The sequence below is a fragment of the Polyodon spathula genome, chromosome 26, assembly GCF_017654505.1.
Source record: "Polyodon spathula isolate WHYD16114869_AA chromosome 26, ASM1765450v1, whole genome shotgun sequence".
Lineage (NCBI taxonomy): Eukaryota > Metazoa > Chordata > Actinopteri > Acipenseriformes > Polyodontidae > Polyodon > Polyodon spathula.
The window spans coordinates 587332-601815 of record NC_054559.1 but is presented as its reverse complement, the minus strand read 5'-3'; the positions used below and the strand labels follow the sequence as shown (position 1 = coordinate 601815).

At 38.9% G+C, this 14484-nt stretch overlaps 1 protein-coding gene across 2 annotated transcripts in view; it reads left to right on the top strand.

Annotated features, from left to right (window-relative positions):
* The window catches only part of LOC121300908 (WD repeat-containing protein 18-like), a 53698-nt gene that overhangs the window by 30580 nt on the left and 8634 nt on the right, over positions 1-14484 (top strand). For both annotated transcript variants that reach the window (XM_041229888.1, XM_041229889.1), the window contains exons 6-8: positions 7246-7389; positions 8516-8580; positions 10293-10417. In XM_041229888.1, the coding sequence (XP_041085822.1) occupies positions 7246-7389; positions 8516-8580; positions 10293-10417 (334 nt within the window). The remainder of the gene's footprint in view (positions 1-7245; positions 7390-8515; positions 8581-10292; positions 10418-14484) is intronic.

Sequence of the window (14484 nt, the reverse complement as noted above, 5' to 3'; positions counted from 1 at the left end):
AGCAATTACAGCCATGAGTCTATTTGGATAAGTCTCTACCAGCTTTGCACATCCGGACACTACAATTTTTGCCTATTCTTCTTTGCAAAATTGCTCAAGCTCTGTCAAGTTGGATGGGGACCTTTGGTGAACAGCAATTTTCAACTCTTTCCACATATTCTCAGTTGGACTGAGGTCCAGGTTTTGACTGGGTCACTCCAGGACATTGACTGTTTTGTTTTTAAGCCACTCCTTTGTGGCTTTGGCTGTATGTTTGGGGTCATTGTCCTGCTGGAAGATGAATCTTCTCCCAAGTCCCAGATCTCTTGCAGACTTCAGCCGGTTTTCCTCCAGGATTTCTCTGTACTTTGCTGCATCCATTTTGCTCTCTATCTTTATGAGCTTTCCAGGCCCTGACGCAGAAGCATTCCCATAGCATGATTTTTTTTCAACAATGGCTTTCTTTTTGCCACTCTCCCATAAAGGCCAGTTTGCACAGTGTCTCCCAGCTCAGCCGTGGAAGTCTGTAACTCCTTTATAGCCATAGGCCTCTTGATGGCCTCCCTGACTGGTGCCCTTGCCCAGATACTCAGTTTTTGAGGACAGCCTGTTCTAGACAGATTCACAGTTGTGCCATATTCTCTCCATTTCTTAATAATGGACCTTACTGTGCTCCGGGGGATATTCAGTGCCTTGGAAATGTTCTTATATCCGACCCCCGATTGGTGCTTTTGAAGAACCTTATTCCAGATTTGCTTTGAATGTTCCTTCATCTTCATGGTGTAGTTTTTGTTAGGAAATGTACTAACCAACTGTGGGACCTCCCAGAGACAGGTGCGTTTAACCTGAAATCATGTGAAACACCTTAATTGCACACAGGTGGACTCCATTCAACTAATTATGTGACTTCCAAAGACAATTGGTTGCACCAGAGCTTATTTTGGTGTGTCATAGCAAAGGGGGTGAATACTTATGTAGTCAATTATTTTCTGTTTTATATTTGTAATTAATTTAGAACAATTTGTAGATTTTATTTTTCACTTTGACTATATGGACTTTTTTTGTGTTGATCAGTGGCAAAAACTCCTAATTAAATCCATTTTGATTCCATGTTGTAACACAATAAAATGTGGAAAAGTCAAAGGAGGGTGAATACTTTTGAGAGCCAGTGTAAATATACTTGGTACAGTGTGGATTCAGACCCAGGTATTATTATTATTTATTATTTATTATTATTATTATTATTATTATTATTATTATTATTATTATTATTATTATTATTATTTTTTCTTCTTTAAAAAAAGTAATGGAGCCAACGCTTTAAGTAAAATTTGTTTCCAGTAGGAGTAGCATATAAAATAAATATTTGACAGTCAGCCTCAGAAACTGGTAGCTGACTAATTGCACATCGTGTGATCACAAAGTCATTGTGAGGTGTGCGGTTTCAGATGAACGGAAGTGCAGTTGTGATTGTAATCTGTTAATATAAATGGCACTATAGAACATTAGAACACAATAAATGGTTTAAAAACAAATTCCAAGCAGATTTAAAATGTGGCGCACAAACAGCAAAGTGTCATGAAACGGAATTTAGCAGACGTGATTTATTAAGAATGTGTCGCTTTCAAAATAATAATCGTTCTTCTCCAGTGATTTGTAGTGTGAAACACACTGAAGCAGGCATAAGCCAAAGTGTTTGTCTGCTTGAATGTCTTTCTTTGTAGTATTCATTTACAGTGTGTGTTGATTTATTGAGAGAGGAGTTTGAACACAACGTAGTACACATAGTAGTGCATGAGCCAGTGATTCTGATTCCTGCTCCTCGGGTCTATCCCTCCTGACAGTCGGTCTGTCTGTGTGTCCTTCATGCCTGTACACACTGCATTGTTTACTGTGCGTCAGGATCTCAGCGATTCACTCACGTGAAGCCTGAGGCACATCTCCTGTTTTTACAGCTGTTGATTTCAGCTGCTCCTTTCTAGTTGGAAACATTCATTCATTCATTCATCTGAGGACTCCCTTCCAAGAGCTTTTGTGAAAATTCACAATAAAAAGATACTTTCTGCCAGTTTTATTTATTTATTTATTTTATTTTATGTGTGTGTGTGTTTTTAATGCTCTGGGAGGGAGAGGGGACTCGTTTCCCAGGGGGACTGTGCATTCTTGATTCCTGTCCTCTGCCTGACTGCTGTTTACTTATCGCCTGTCTCCTGCTGTCTGCTGCTTTTATTCCACCTGCGCTTGGAGAAATGTTTTATTAACACTGCGCAAATAGCTTTTTGTTCCTGCCATCTGCATCTGAATGAGGGAATGTGTAGGAAAGAGGAGCCATACTTTATCAACTTTTAAAGCTGCTGTGTCCTAAGTCCTATTCAGTTTTATACAGTCAGAGCCATGCTTTTATTTATTATTTACAATTCCCTTTTTATTGTATGGTGCTTCTGTTTTATTGCTCCCATATTAAATCTATCTGACTTTTTAGCTTCAGAATCCAAAGTATTGGGATTTAACAGCCTTCCTCATACCGTTCAAAATCACGTGACTGTGTGACCTTTCAACTCTGTCAGACAGCATTCAACTATCCCAGTGTCACAGGATCTAAGGGAATAGTTTCAAACTACTGCATTTCTCAGGCAAGTATTAATGTTGATTTGAAGTCAGCAACCAAACTACTGTTTACAAAGATGTCACCATTTCAAACAGTAAAGCCCTTTTGCGCTTTGCCTTGATTTAAGCACAGCTGGATATGCGTTGCTTGTTTGCGGTTCTTAAAGTTTGCTGCTTGTGAATTTCTCGGGAGCGGTGACGGACAATGTCACAAGCTACAGTCAGGCACCATGAGAGCATTTCTTCACAGCCATTGTGAGAGTGAATTGGTGATGGGGCTGTGGGGTTGCAGTATTTATTACAGTAAAGAGTTTCAGACAGATTGAGAGATGATGCCTTCTTTGCCATTCCCTTAATGGGTGCCCAGGCTGCTGCTGCTTTAGCCCTGTTGAGTCCCAGAGCAGCAGCTGATTGCGGATGCCTCCCTCCCCAGCACATTTCCACTGATCTGATCAGCCTTAGCAGTGAGCCTTGCTTTGCTGACACAGTGGGTTCCACAGCAGGGTGGCTGGGGAGCAGTGAGACGGGCAATCTTCACTAACGGTCTCTGATTTTAGCCCTGTGTCCTTGCCCTGTCAGCACCAAACTCTACCCTTAACCATATCTCTTACTGAAGTGCACCATCAGAATTCATCAACTCTAAAGGAGTGAATCAGTACATAGAAAAGTTTGGGCACAAGATGAGGCTAGACTAGTCTCGTCCTTTCTTGGCACACTGCTCGCCTCCACTATGGGGATCGAATTTAATGAGACAATGTATCTTTTTTTTTTTTTTTTTTTTTTTTTATAAAAGATACCGCAAGCTTTTATGACCCCTACATTCAATTCTAAACTTACTTTTGCTTAGTTTTTTACTACTCTCTGTGCTAAATTTGAACTTTGGTTAACTTAATCTATACTGTTTTAAGATTTTATAAATCTCAAGACAGAGGTGACTTCATTCTTCTAACCTGTCCTCATAGCCTGGTTTTCAGTACCTTCTCAAGTTCAGTGATAGTGATGTATATATATCTATAATATATATATATATATATATATATATATATATATATATATATATACACACACACACACAGTACCAGTCAAAAGTTTGAGTACACCTGCTTGAAAACAGGTTTTTCATGATTATCTATGCTTTTAACTGTATAAACTTGTCTATAAACAGTTAATATTTCATTATATGATACATGTACTTATATAAGCTAATAATCATGAGTGAATTGCATTAAAAAATTTAATTTTTAAATGAAAATGTAAATCTTGTCAATTTCAATGAAATGGTCACCCAAAGCAAGGGGATTTCAGTCTGAAGCCCAAGTCAGTTAAGTCTGAAATGTGTATAACACGGTGTTAGAACACTGGCCTAAGTATAAAAGTGTCTTTGTTAGATGTTCTCTGTGTTAACTAGCATGTTACCTAATTAACCTTTTGTCACCAATTATTGCTAACAGGTGAGGGTCCATGATTACTATAAATATAGGTAGCATAGGCACAAGTTTGTCATTCCTGAGTGTAAGGGAGCAGAAAATGGCAGAATACACTCAGTTAAGAAAAGAAAAAAAGACAGTCTGTAATTACTTTAAGAAATGAAGGTCAATCTTTAAGAAAAATCACAAGAATTTTGCAAGTGTCTGTAACTGCTGTGGCCAAGACCATCAAACGATTTGAAGAAACTGGAACTCATGAGGACCGAACAAGATCAGGCAGGCCAAGGGTGACCTCAGAATCAGAGAACAAGTTCATTCGAGTCACAAGTCTGCGAAACTGGCGATTAAGTACAGATGTTTCGACATCAGCTGTTCAGAGGAGATTGCATGAAGCTGGCCTAACTGGAAGAATTGCTGCAAAGAAACCATTGTACAGAGTGCAGAATAAGAGGAAGATTCTTGCCTGGGCCAAAAAACACAGAAACTGGACGTTTGAGGAGTGGAAGTCGGTCTTATGGACCGATGAGTCAACATTTGAAATATTTGGGTCCAACCGCTGAGTATTTGTAAGACGCAGAGAGGGTGAGCGCATGAGTTCTGCATGTGTAGTTCCCACTGTCAAGCATGGAAGAGGCAATGTCATGGTCTGGGGTTGCTTTGCTGGTGACAGAGTTGGTGATCTTTACCAAGTCCATGGCACGCTCAGCCAGCATGGCTATCATAGCATACTTCAGAGGCATGCCATTCCATCAGGATTACGGCTAGTTGGGCAGTCCTTCATTCTTCAGCAAGATAATGACCCGAAACACACCTCAAAGTTGTGCAAGAACTATCTGGCGAAGAAGGAAAGTGAAGGACAACTCAATCTAATGACCTGGCCTGCCCAGTCTCCAGACCTCAATCCCATAGAACTTGTGTGGGACAAACTGGACAGAATAGTCAAAGCAAAGCTACCCACAAGTGCCCTACATCTCTGGGAATTGCTGCAGAAGAGCTGGGAAGACATGACGGGTGAATTCGAGATTGAGACAATTTTCAATTTTCTTGAACATTTCTTTGATACTCCTTATGTTTTGTTTCATATATTGTAACATGTGTTTTCATTTTCAAGTATTTGCAGAATTGTATATGACGTAAAACATAAACCTAGTTTCCAGCAAGTGTACTCAAACTTATGACTGATACTGTGTGTGTGTGTGTGTGTGTGTGTGTGTATATATATATATATATATATATATATATATATATATAATATATATATATATAGATATATATATATATATATAAAAACTGATTTTTAAATCTTCAAAGCATTGGCATATAAGTGATTTACAGCAAAGCTTTCCGATCCCTGTTTTTACCTTTTATTAGCAACATTACCACTGGTGCTCTTTAGATACTTTTATTCAGGATATGCAGACAAATACAAAACTAGGGATTTTTAAGTGCTGTCTTAAGTTCCTGGTAACCACTTCCTGTGCTGCATATCCATTTCACTCCAAAGGTCTCGCTGCAATAGGCGCTGTGACCTACAGCATATACAGTGAAATCCTTTTTATTTTTTTTAAAACTGTACTTTGAATCTGGATATATTTTTATTATTTCTTTTTAAACCAGAGAAAACAAAATTTAAAAATAGAAAATAGTCTCATGCTGATTTTTTGTTTTTATATAAAATAAAGGCTGTCTATGTAACTTCACAGTTTACAGAATAATGTTACTTGGATTTAAATCTCCTCTCTGTATTTGTGATTCAAACACAGCAGTGATATTTTAGTCTGTATTGATTTTATTCTAATTATGGTAATTATTTTATTTGTATGAATGCATTGATGTTTATAAATTGCCATTTCTTCCAGCTGCATCTCAAAAAGCTATTTCCTAATGGCTAATTCAATTGTATAAATAACTAAATTGAATTACTTGCCCAGCATTCATTCTATCTTACTTACTCTGCACACTTACTTTACTGGAGAGTTCAGTGTTGAAGTATGAACTAAAGAAATATAACCTAAGGTGGCTGATTCAATGATTTATATAAGCGTACACTATGTGGTCTTCTGTTATGAGTTGTATTTCCTATACAGCAGTAGCATTGTGCAGTTTTGAGTGGAGTTTAACACCTGTATGCAGTTTTGCATTGAGTTAATACAGTAGACTGGAGAATCTGAACCTTAACAGTCCCAAACCTGTATTCTGAAGCTTTTTACCATAATGAAATGCACTTGGAGTAAATGGAAGCTGATTAAAAATGTATAACAGAAGATAGGAAGCACTCTTTTACAGTTATAAATGCTTGGAATAGCGTACCAGCTAAAGCATTTAAAACACTGGGAACATTACAATTAGATTCAGTCCTATTAAATTAGATACCCTTTCATAGAGGCAAGTGCTTAAAATGTGACTGGTCACTCTTCTCATTGCAAAATGTATGTTCTTCTATTCATATGCCAGTAACAGCTGGAGAAACAAAGTTTCGGCATCATAGTGTCATGGCAAGTTTACAAAACATTTCCAGCTGTGACAATGGATTATTGTTGATTTTTTTAATTCCACATAATTGTCAAAAACTTGACACAGAAATTAGAGGAAAGTACAGCTTGTGATCAGTAACTTAGAACAAATCACTAATCAGTGGTTCAGCTGGTTCCGATTAGCAAGTCTACTGTACTTAAGTATTTTATACAGGGTGTACATTGGTCTACAATATCATACAGTAGTGTTCACATTTATTAGAGCACCCCAATGCTTCTGTTTGGTTTTGTTGTGCATATGAAATCCAACCACTAACTGAGAATCTTGGAAAATGATCAAAATAGGCAAATTATTGATTGTCTTATTTAATTGACACTTAAGGTGTTCTAATAAATTTGCACACTGTATATAATGCAGGTAAGGGTGTTCTCTTTTAAATCAGACAGCCACTCCCTCCCTGATTATCTGCACATCAATCTGAATTCATTCCTCTTGCTTAGACAGTTCACACCTGAAAACCATTAATCGCAATTCTACCCATGGTGCATGATTTATGGGACATCCTGCACCCGTGATTACTGCGTATAGCATTGAGGATCCAGGAATGTTGATAATCTGGAGTTTGGAGTTAATCCTGCATTGATTTTTAAACATACCTTTTTATCAGACCCAATGTTCTGTCACACAGTGTACACAAGCTCCAAGGATGCAATGCATGTCTGTGATTAATCCCCCGCCTCTCTCTCCACCTCTCTAGCTTTGGGAAATCTCCTCAGGGGAGATCCTGCTCTCTGTCCTCTTTGATGTGGGGATCATGTCCGTCACCTTCGACCCCTGCGAGTACTCTATGTTCTGTGGTGGCAGTGACGGCAACATCTTCCAGGTCACTCTGTGTGGAACGGTAAGGAGATCAGCCAACTAAGGACACTTTGATACAGAGCAGGGATGCCTACTTGAGGCTCGCTCAGTCCACTCTCAACCAGGAACATCTTCCAATACTTAACTGAACAACTAGGTTAATTTAAACAATGTAATGCAACACTCTGCACGTACTTCAACAAGGAAGGACCACGTTGGAGCAAAGTCCTGGGCCACTGCTTTAGAGTGACTATGGGCTGTGCACCTCTGACACATGGCACTATTTCATCTGGCAGGAATGCATTTAGAAAAAGAAGTTCACTAGAAAAGGGGACCTTTCAGAGAGTGACTTCATATTTGCAGGGTTGTATAAACCCAACATGTTAAATGCTATGCTGTCCAAGACATTGAGCTCTGACCTAATATGGCTACCATATTGAAGACTTCACTCTTGAACTGTTGTCATAGGGTTTGGTGCAAGCTGTATTCTTTGATTTTCTTACTGGTTGCGTCCAGTCAAAATGAACCCTTTAACTCCCACATTGCTTTAGCCTCTGACCTTATCAATGATAAAGACCATAGACAAACCAGGAGATAATTTTAATTAGTAGGAGCATTTCTGGGCTGATCTCATGGACCCACAGCACTAGCATGACCTCGACAAGCACTCTGCAGGGTCACCTTGTCCCTGGTGATGCTGAAGAGCATTAGCTTGCAGTGCCTGTTGATTTATTGATCAGCGTCACAGACTTGTGCGTGTGTCTTCATCTCAGTTCTGACACCTTCAGGACAACAAGCCTTAGGCTTAACCTTTTTAAAAAAAAAAAGATTCTCAAACTTTTTTCCTTCCACGGTAGGTTTTATGTGTTTATCAGTTAAAACCTTAACCCAGAAACCCTCATTTATAATGTTTGTATACAAGGCAGTTTTGTCTTTAAAGGGATGTCCTTGGATCAGCTATTTAGTAGTCAAAATATCTTCTGCGACTGAAAACCTACTGCAACTTTTATACTAGAGTGCAGGAAATACATAAATCGGATACCTGCTGAAACCCGAGATACTAATCCTATTGGAGCTTTGAAGAGCTAGAAAAACCCTCCACTAATTCTGCCTTGGCTTTAGGCTGTCTGCTTTGTATTAAAGTTTCTTCATTTCTGTTGCTTTTTCAGAATCTCCAGCGAGACAAGAGCTTTCAGACCGACCAGGAGGGGAGTCAAGTGTTTAAGGGACACAGGTATCAATTGTCATTCCAGTTTGACTTCACTTACATTGTTTTTATATTTATTTTGATCAGTTTTATACCTGTCTTATTTTAAGTCCAGTTGGCATGTCACCTCTGCGCTGCAGCCCATTTACCAACAGTAACCCTAACCCTAATCAACCCCAACCCTAACCCTTACACTAATGAACCCTTACCTTAATCAACCACAAACCTAACCCTAACCCTTATCCTACAACCCTAACCTTAATCAACTCCAAACCTAACCGTAACCTTAATCAAACCCAACCCTAACCCTTACCTTAATCAACCCCAACCCTAACCCTTACCTTAATCAACCTTAACCTTAATCAACGCCAAACCTAACCCTTACCCTAATCAACCCCAACCCCAACCCTAACCCTTACTTTAATCATCCTTAACCCCAACCCTAGCCCCAACCCTGCGACCCCCTCTCTTCACCTGCTGAAACGAAGCAACGGATCTTCCAAGCTGCTGAACCCTGGGACTGCTTTTTCAGAATTTGTAATCTGGAGAACAGTGATCTGGATTTTGTAATCAAAATTATTTGTAATCTGGATAAATGTAATCCAGCCGTGACATTTTCTGAAACGATCCAGATAAAAGTAATCTCAATCACAAAATATAGGATCACTGTTAACCAGATTAAAAGTTTTGAAAAACCGACCCTTGGAGATGAGGGTCCAATCCGGAAGTATCTGTCTGGACTAGTCTGGTATCTGACCAGTAGTGCTTGCTTGGCCAAAAGTTACATCACCTACACTGGAAAAACAAAACAAAACAAACTAAAAAAAAACCTATATGAACATAATTTAGGTATTTTATTTAACATCATGTAATCAAAGAAACTACAAAATGGTATTGCAAAAGTCTTCTGGTAGCCATAATAGTTACTATAGATTATAGATTTCAAAATGTCACATTTTTCAGTTTTCCGTTAAGTATATGGAAAACTACAAAGTGTTATTTAATTCAATATGTTAATGAAACATTATTCAGCAGGTTTCATTCAACTTGAAGCTAAATGAGTTCATTCTATATGGTGATGCAAAACTTTCAACCATAGCTGGAGATCTCCAGCCAGGTTACCATAGTTACAGGTGCATCAGAAGTATTACTTGATTTATTATTTTATAGCCCATTTTCGTGGAAACCAACATACTGTAGAGAATAATTTCAACCCTGGATAAGTTTCATCAATCGAGGGGTCCTCGAGTAGCTCGCCTGGTAAATAAAAGCTTGTCTGGGTGCCGTGCAGATGAGTTGTAGTCAGAGGAGCGCAGGTTTGCATCCCGACTGTGTGAAGTTGCTAATCTTGACTGGGAATTCCACAGGGAGAATGCAGGGTTTCTTTTCATCACGCTGCAGCGCACTCTGCTGGCTGTGCGCCCCATTGAGCTCAAAGCTGACACTGCAGGGGTGCTCGTTTACCAACAAGCTCCTGGGTGTAAGAGATAATTGGCTTGGCAGTGGGATGAGAGGACTCCCCCCTGGCCTTCAGTTTACCTGAGGTGCTGTGCGGAGTTGCTGCGATGAGAAAACATTATTGGACGCTGGGAGAAAAATAAACAAATACATTTTAAAAATCAAGACTTCAAGACAGTAACAGAGGACCCTGCTGTAGAGTCCTCTTGGCTGTGTGTGTGTGTGTGTGTGTGTGTGTGTGTGTGTGTGTAACCTTTCTCACCTTGGTTGTGTCCTTCCAGGAACCTAGTGACATGTCTGTCTGTGTCCATGGACGGCACGCTGCTACTGTCGGGCTCCCATGACGAGACTGTAAGGCTGTGGGACATTCAGAGTAAACAGTGCGTGAGGACCGTCAACCACAAAGGTAACCCAGCCTCACCATCTGCAGGGGATCAGCTTCCTAAATCATAAATTGGCAACAAGAAAAACACATTAAAGGGTAGATGGCTTAAAAAAATCAGAAGTGTACAGTACAGATCAAAGCAAGGTATGAAGTAGTATTGTTTACTTTAGAGACAGTACTGCATTTAATTCTGTTCCCCACTATGCAAAAGAGATATTATGGACTTGGAAAATATCCAGACTACTCCTGGATCTTAAAGGAATGATGGCAACTGAATCTTTTTGTCCTAGAATAAAGAAAGGTTAGAAGGGACTTGACTGAAGTCTTTAAAATCTTATAGTCTTTAAAATAGACTTGACAGAGTAACTCTAGCCAATACTTTTAACTCAGCACAGAAACCAGGTCCAGACACATCAGTGCTGTAAAATTGTCTAGTAAATCCAAATGTGGCTCGTATTCTAAGCCTTATGGAAACTCGGTTAGTGTACCCATTCACTCTTCCACAATTTGGAGACCAAATTGGTGAGTTAAGGAAAGAAGTTTCTAAGGAATGCTTTGATGTTTAGTAAATCTAACAAAGTTGTCTAACAGCAGTATTAGCGCTAATTCCACAGCAATTAAAGTCTTCTGACTGGGGCTTTATATGACATTAATTAATGACAGGATTTAATGAGCTTTCATGTTTTACATCCATATGTTTCTGAAAGAGTAAGTGTACACCACTGCCGAATCAGTAATCATAACTCTCATTCTACTTGCTGAAGTATCTAGGACACACATACATGAGTAAATACACAGGAGCGCAATCCCACTGGGAGCTGGCTTTGTTTTGTGTGGTTAAATGAGAAGCTAAGCAGAGCTCTCGGTCACAAGCTGTCCTGATAAAGCGCTGGGACAGCAGCGTCCACAAGGACCCTTTGCTCTTTGATGGGTTTATCTATTGGTAGCAGGCTTGTCTGCACACCAAGGTACCCAAGACCAGAGACAAGATAAACGGGCAGACGACAGCCCGGATCTCCTGCCATTGGGCCCTCCTTTACTCCTTGCTGAAACCCTACTGTCCCTGTAGGACTTCCAGAAAAACATGTTTATTTTCTTCTTCGTGTTTGGTCTTTGTGAATGTTGGCGAGGGGAAATGCACTTGGCGACAGTAGGCTCCGGGCAGACTGAAGGAGGTGAGATTGGAACTGGTGCTGTTTGCATTCAGAAGAACATAAAAGAAGTCTGAGAATGAGAAAAGGGTATTCGGCCCATCAAAGCTCTTCCCTTTTTAGGACACCATTCTCCCCAGCTGGGGGGAGGAAATCCAATTTAAAAGCACATAATCTAGGCTTTTTTTTATATATATATATATATATATATATATATATATATATATATATATATATATATATATATATATATATATTCCAGTGTTTTCACAAAATCCATTAGAATAATTGACCATCTGGTAGGCTATTCAATGCATTTATAAAACTGTAAAAAAAAAAAAAAAAAAAAAAAAAAAAAAAGGTGGGGGGCTTCCTACCTTATGTCCTAAACTTATTTTACCCAGCTTCCACTTATGCCCTCTTGTTCTCTCTGTGCTACATTTGAAGTAGTGTCTTGAGTTCACTTGATCTATACCATTCCTGTGAGAGGAGCTTGTGTGAGTTTGCAAATTTGCTGCCAAGTCTACAACTTCTGATATCTCAAACCTCTTCAGTAGCAGTTTCATATTTTTGTGTTTTGGGGAAGAAAAAAAAAATCAAACAGCACCCTTCAGTTTACTGAAGATGATGAAATCTCTTTGAGACATAGGCTTCATACTACAGAGCTGTATTCTGTGATTCTGTCGATCGAGTTTGATCGGATTGTACAAGAAGAATTAACTGCTTCGTGACTTGTCTTATGAAGCTCTCAGCAGTGGACTTTACAGGCTATGGCCAAAGGTTTTGCATCACCTAGAATTGTAAGATTGAGATATAATTAAAAAAAAAAAAACCAATATGATTAATTTAGATCTTTTATTTAACATCAGGTAATCACAGAAACTAGAAAATTATATTGCAAAGGTCTACCAGAAGTCATAGTAGTAGTACAGTACTTCATGTAAATGGAAATTTTTGTACATTTTTTGTTAAGTATTTGGAAACCTGCAAATTTCTAATTCAATATGCTAACGTAACATTATTCAGCAGGTTTCATGTGACCTTTATGAAGCAAAATTAGTTGATTCTTTAAGATGAATCAAAGCTTTTTGGCCATTGCTGCACACTGTATCTGCCACATTTTCCACAGCCTTTGTCAGTTCATATTTGAGGTGGGTAAGAAAAATTGTAAAAGAAAAAAAAAAAATTGCTGTTTAGCTTGTTAATATTTGTGTGTTGTATCATATTACCAGTACGTAATTTGTGGTGGAGCTTAGCTCCGGTACCTCTCAATTTGAGACTGTCCACGCTCCGGGACCTCTAAGCACAGCTCCGGCGCCTCCTTGTGACATGAAAAATTAAACATGAGTGTTTACAGTTTAAAAATTATTTTAAAGACGGTCACTGTTTTATCTTGTTGACTCTTACTTCCGCAAGTAAAAAGTAAGTTTCCGCAAAAAAATCCAGATTTTCTCACTACGATGTGTAAATATCTTAATAGCCCCGCCCATGTGCAATAGTCAACGCTCCCCCCGTTATCACTGCTCGCTTACCTTGTCTATTTGTAGGATGACCAGAAGTCCCAGTAAAATTGGGATCGTCCCGATATTAGGGGCTTTGTCCCGCGTCTCGATCGAGGTACTGTCGGGACACCATTTGTCCTGATTTTTAGAGTAAACTTTGAAAACCCAGGCATAAAATGTGAAATTTTTTTATTTTAGGTTTAGCGCGTGTTGTTTGAGTGCGTTGATTGCATTGCATCTATGCAGCTATCCAATCACGTTAACCTGCATTCATATGATGCGGTATGTGTTGTGTTTTTCTTGGTTCATGCGTCTGTGCGTCCGGTTTTATTGGCGAAGTGTCATGATGGCTGGTGTTGTTGACTAAAAAAGCCTGTCACTAAAAAACAAAAAGGACAGTGAAAAAATGGATTCAATCATTTGCCCATGGTCAAGTCATCCAATTAGGATTAGGATTAGGGTTATAATTAGGATTTTACAGACATTTTGTAGACCTGTTTAAACATCAAATACACCAAATATTTCAGAGCACTATAAAAGCCTAAAAATAGTGGTACTTGCTTTCAGAGTGCTGTCATTTGTTAAAAGGCAAGCATGCAACATCTCCCGACATTCCCTGTCTGGTGTGGATTTGCCCACACATTGAGACTGCACATCTGCATCCACTAAATTGGTTGGACGTGTAAAGCAAAGCTTTGCCTTTATACAGATGTGGACATTAATTAGAAACAGTCCCAAAACTCGGTTACCCAAAGGTATCTGACATTCTTTAATATATAATATAATATATATAATATAAGTCCATATATGCTGCACGTTCATTGTCATACAGCAGGTAGTTTGAACCGTGCTAGCTGTGCTTGATTGTACCTGTAGTGCTGATTTAAGTTGGGCACAACCGACACATGAATACTTTTTTTGTCTTCGTTGCCTTTCCAGTTTGTTTTCTGAAAGCTGTTGTTTGATTTCCGTTCGGTTCTGCAGCCTCTGTAGTAGCCTTTTGTTTAATGTGTGATTCTGAAGCTAAATAGTGATCAATTATATTTTCTTTGTCACATTATAAGATGTGCAATACAATTACCTCCTTCTGCATGTACATTTTCTTTGGGAAATGTCTTGACATGATCCTCAGCCGAAATATACTTTGCTTGTTTTGCTTTGTTGTCCATTTATGGTATTTTACCTCCAATGCTGAAAACTAGATTTTAGCAACCGAAATCAAAGCACTGCTTTTGTCCCACCTGCTACGTCCAGTACAGCGGGTCACAAAAAAACCAGTACAGATACACTGATAGGCTGATTAAAACATTATTGTCATCTGAAATTGCAACCCTGTTTAGTCTGTGTAAAAATGTCCAAAAGGCAAAACTACCAGAACAATTTCTGATGGTGAGCCAGAACCTGTGTCGAAACAAACTAGAAACGAGGAAAGCTG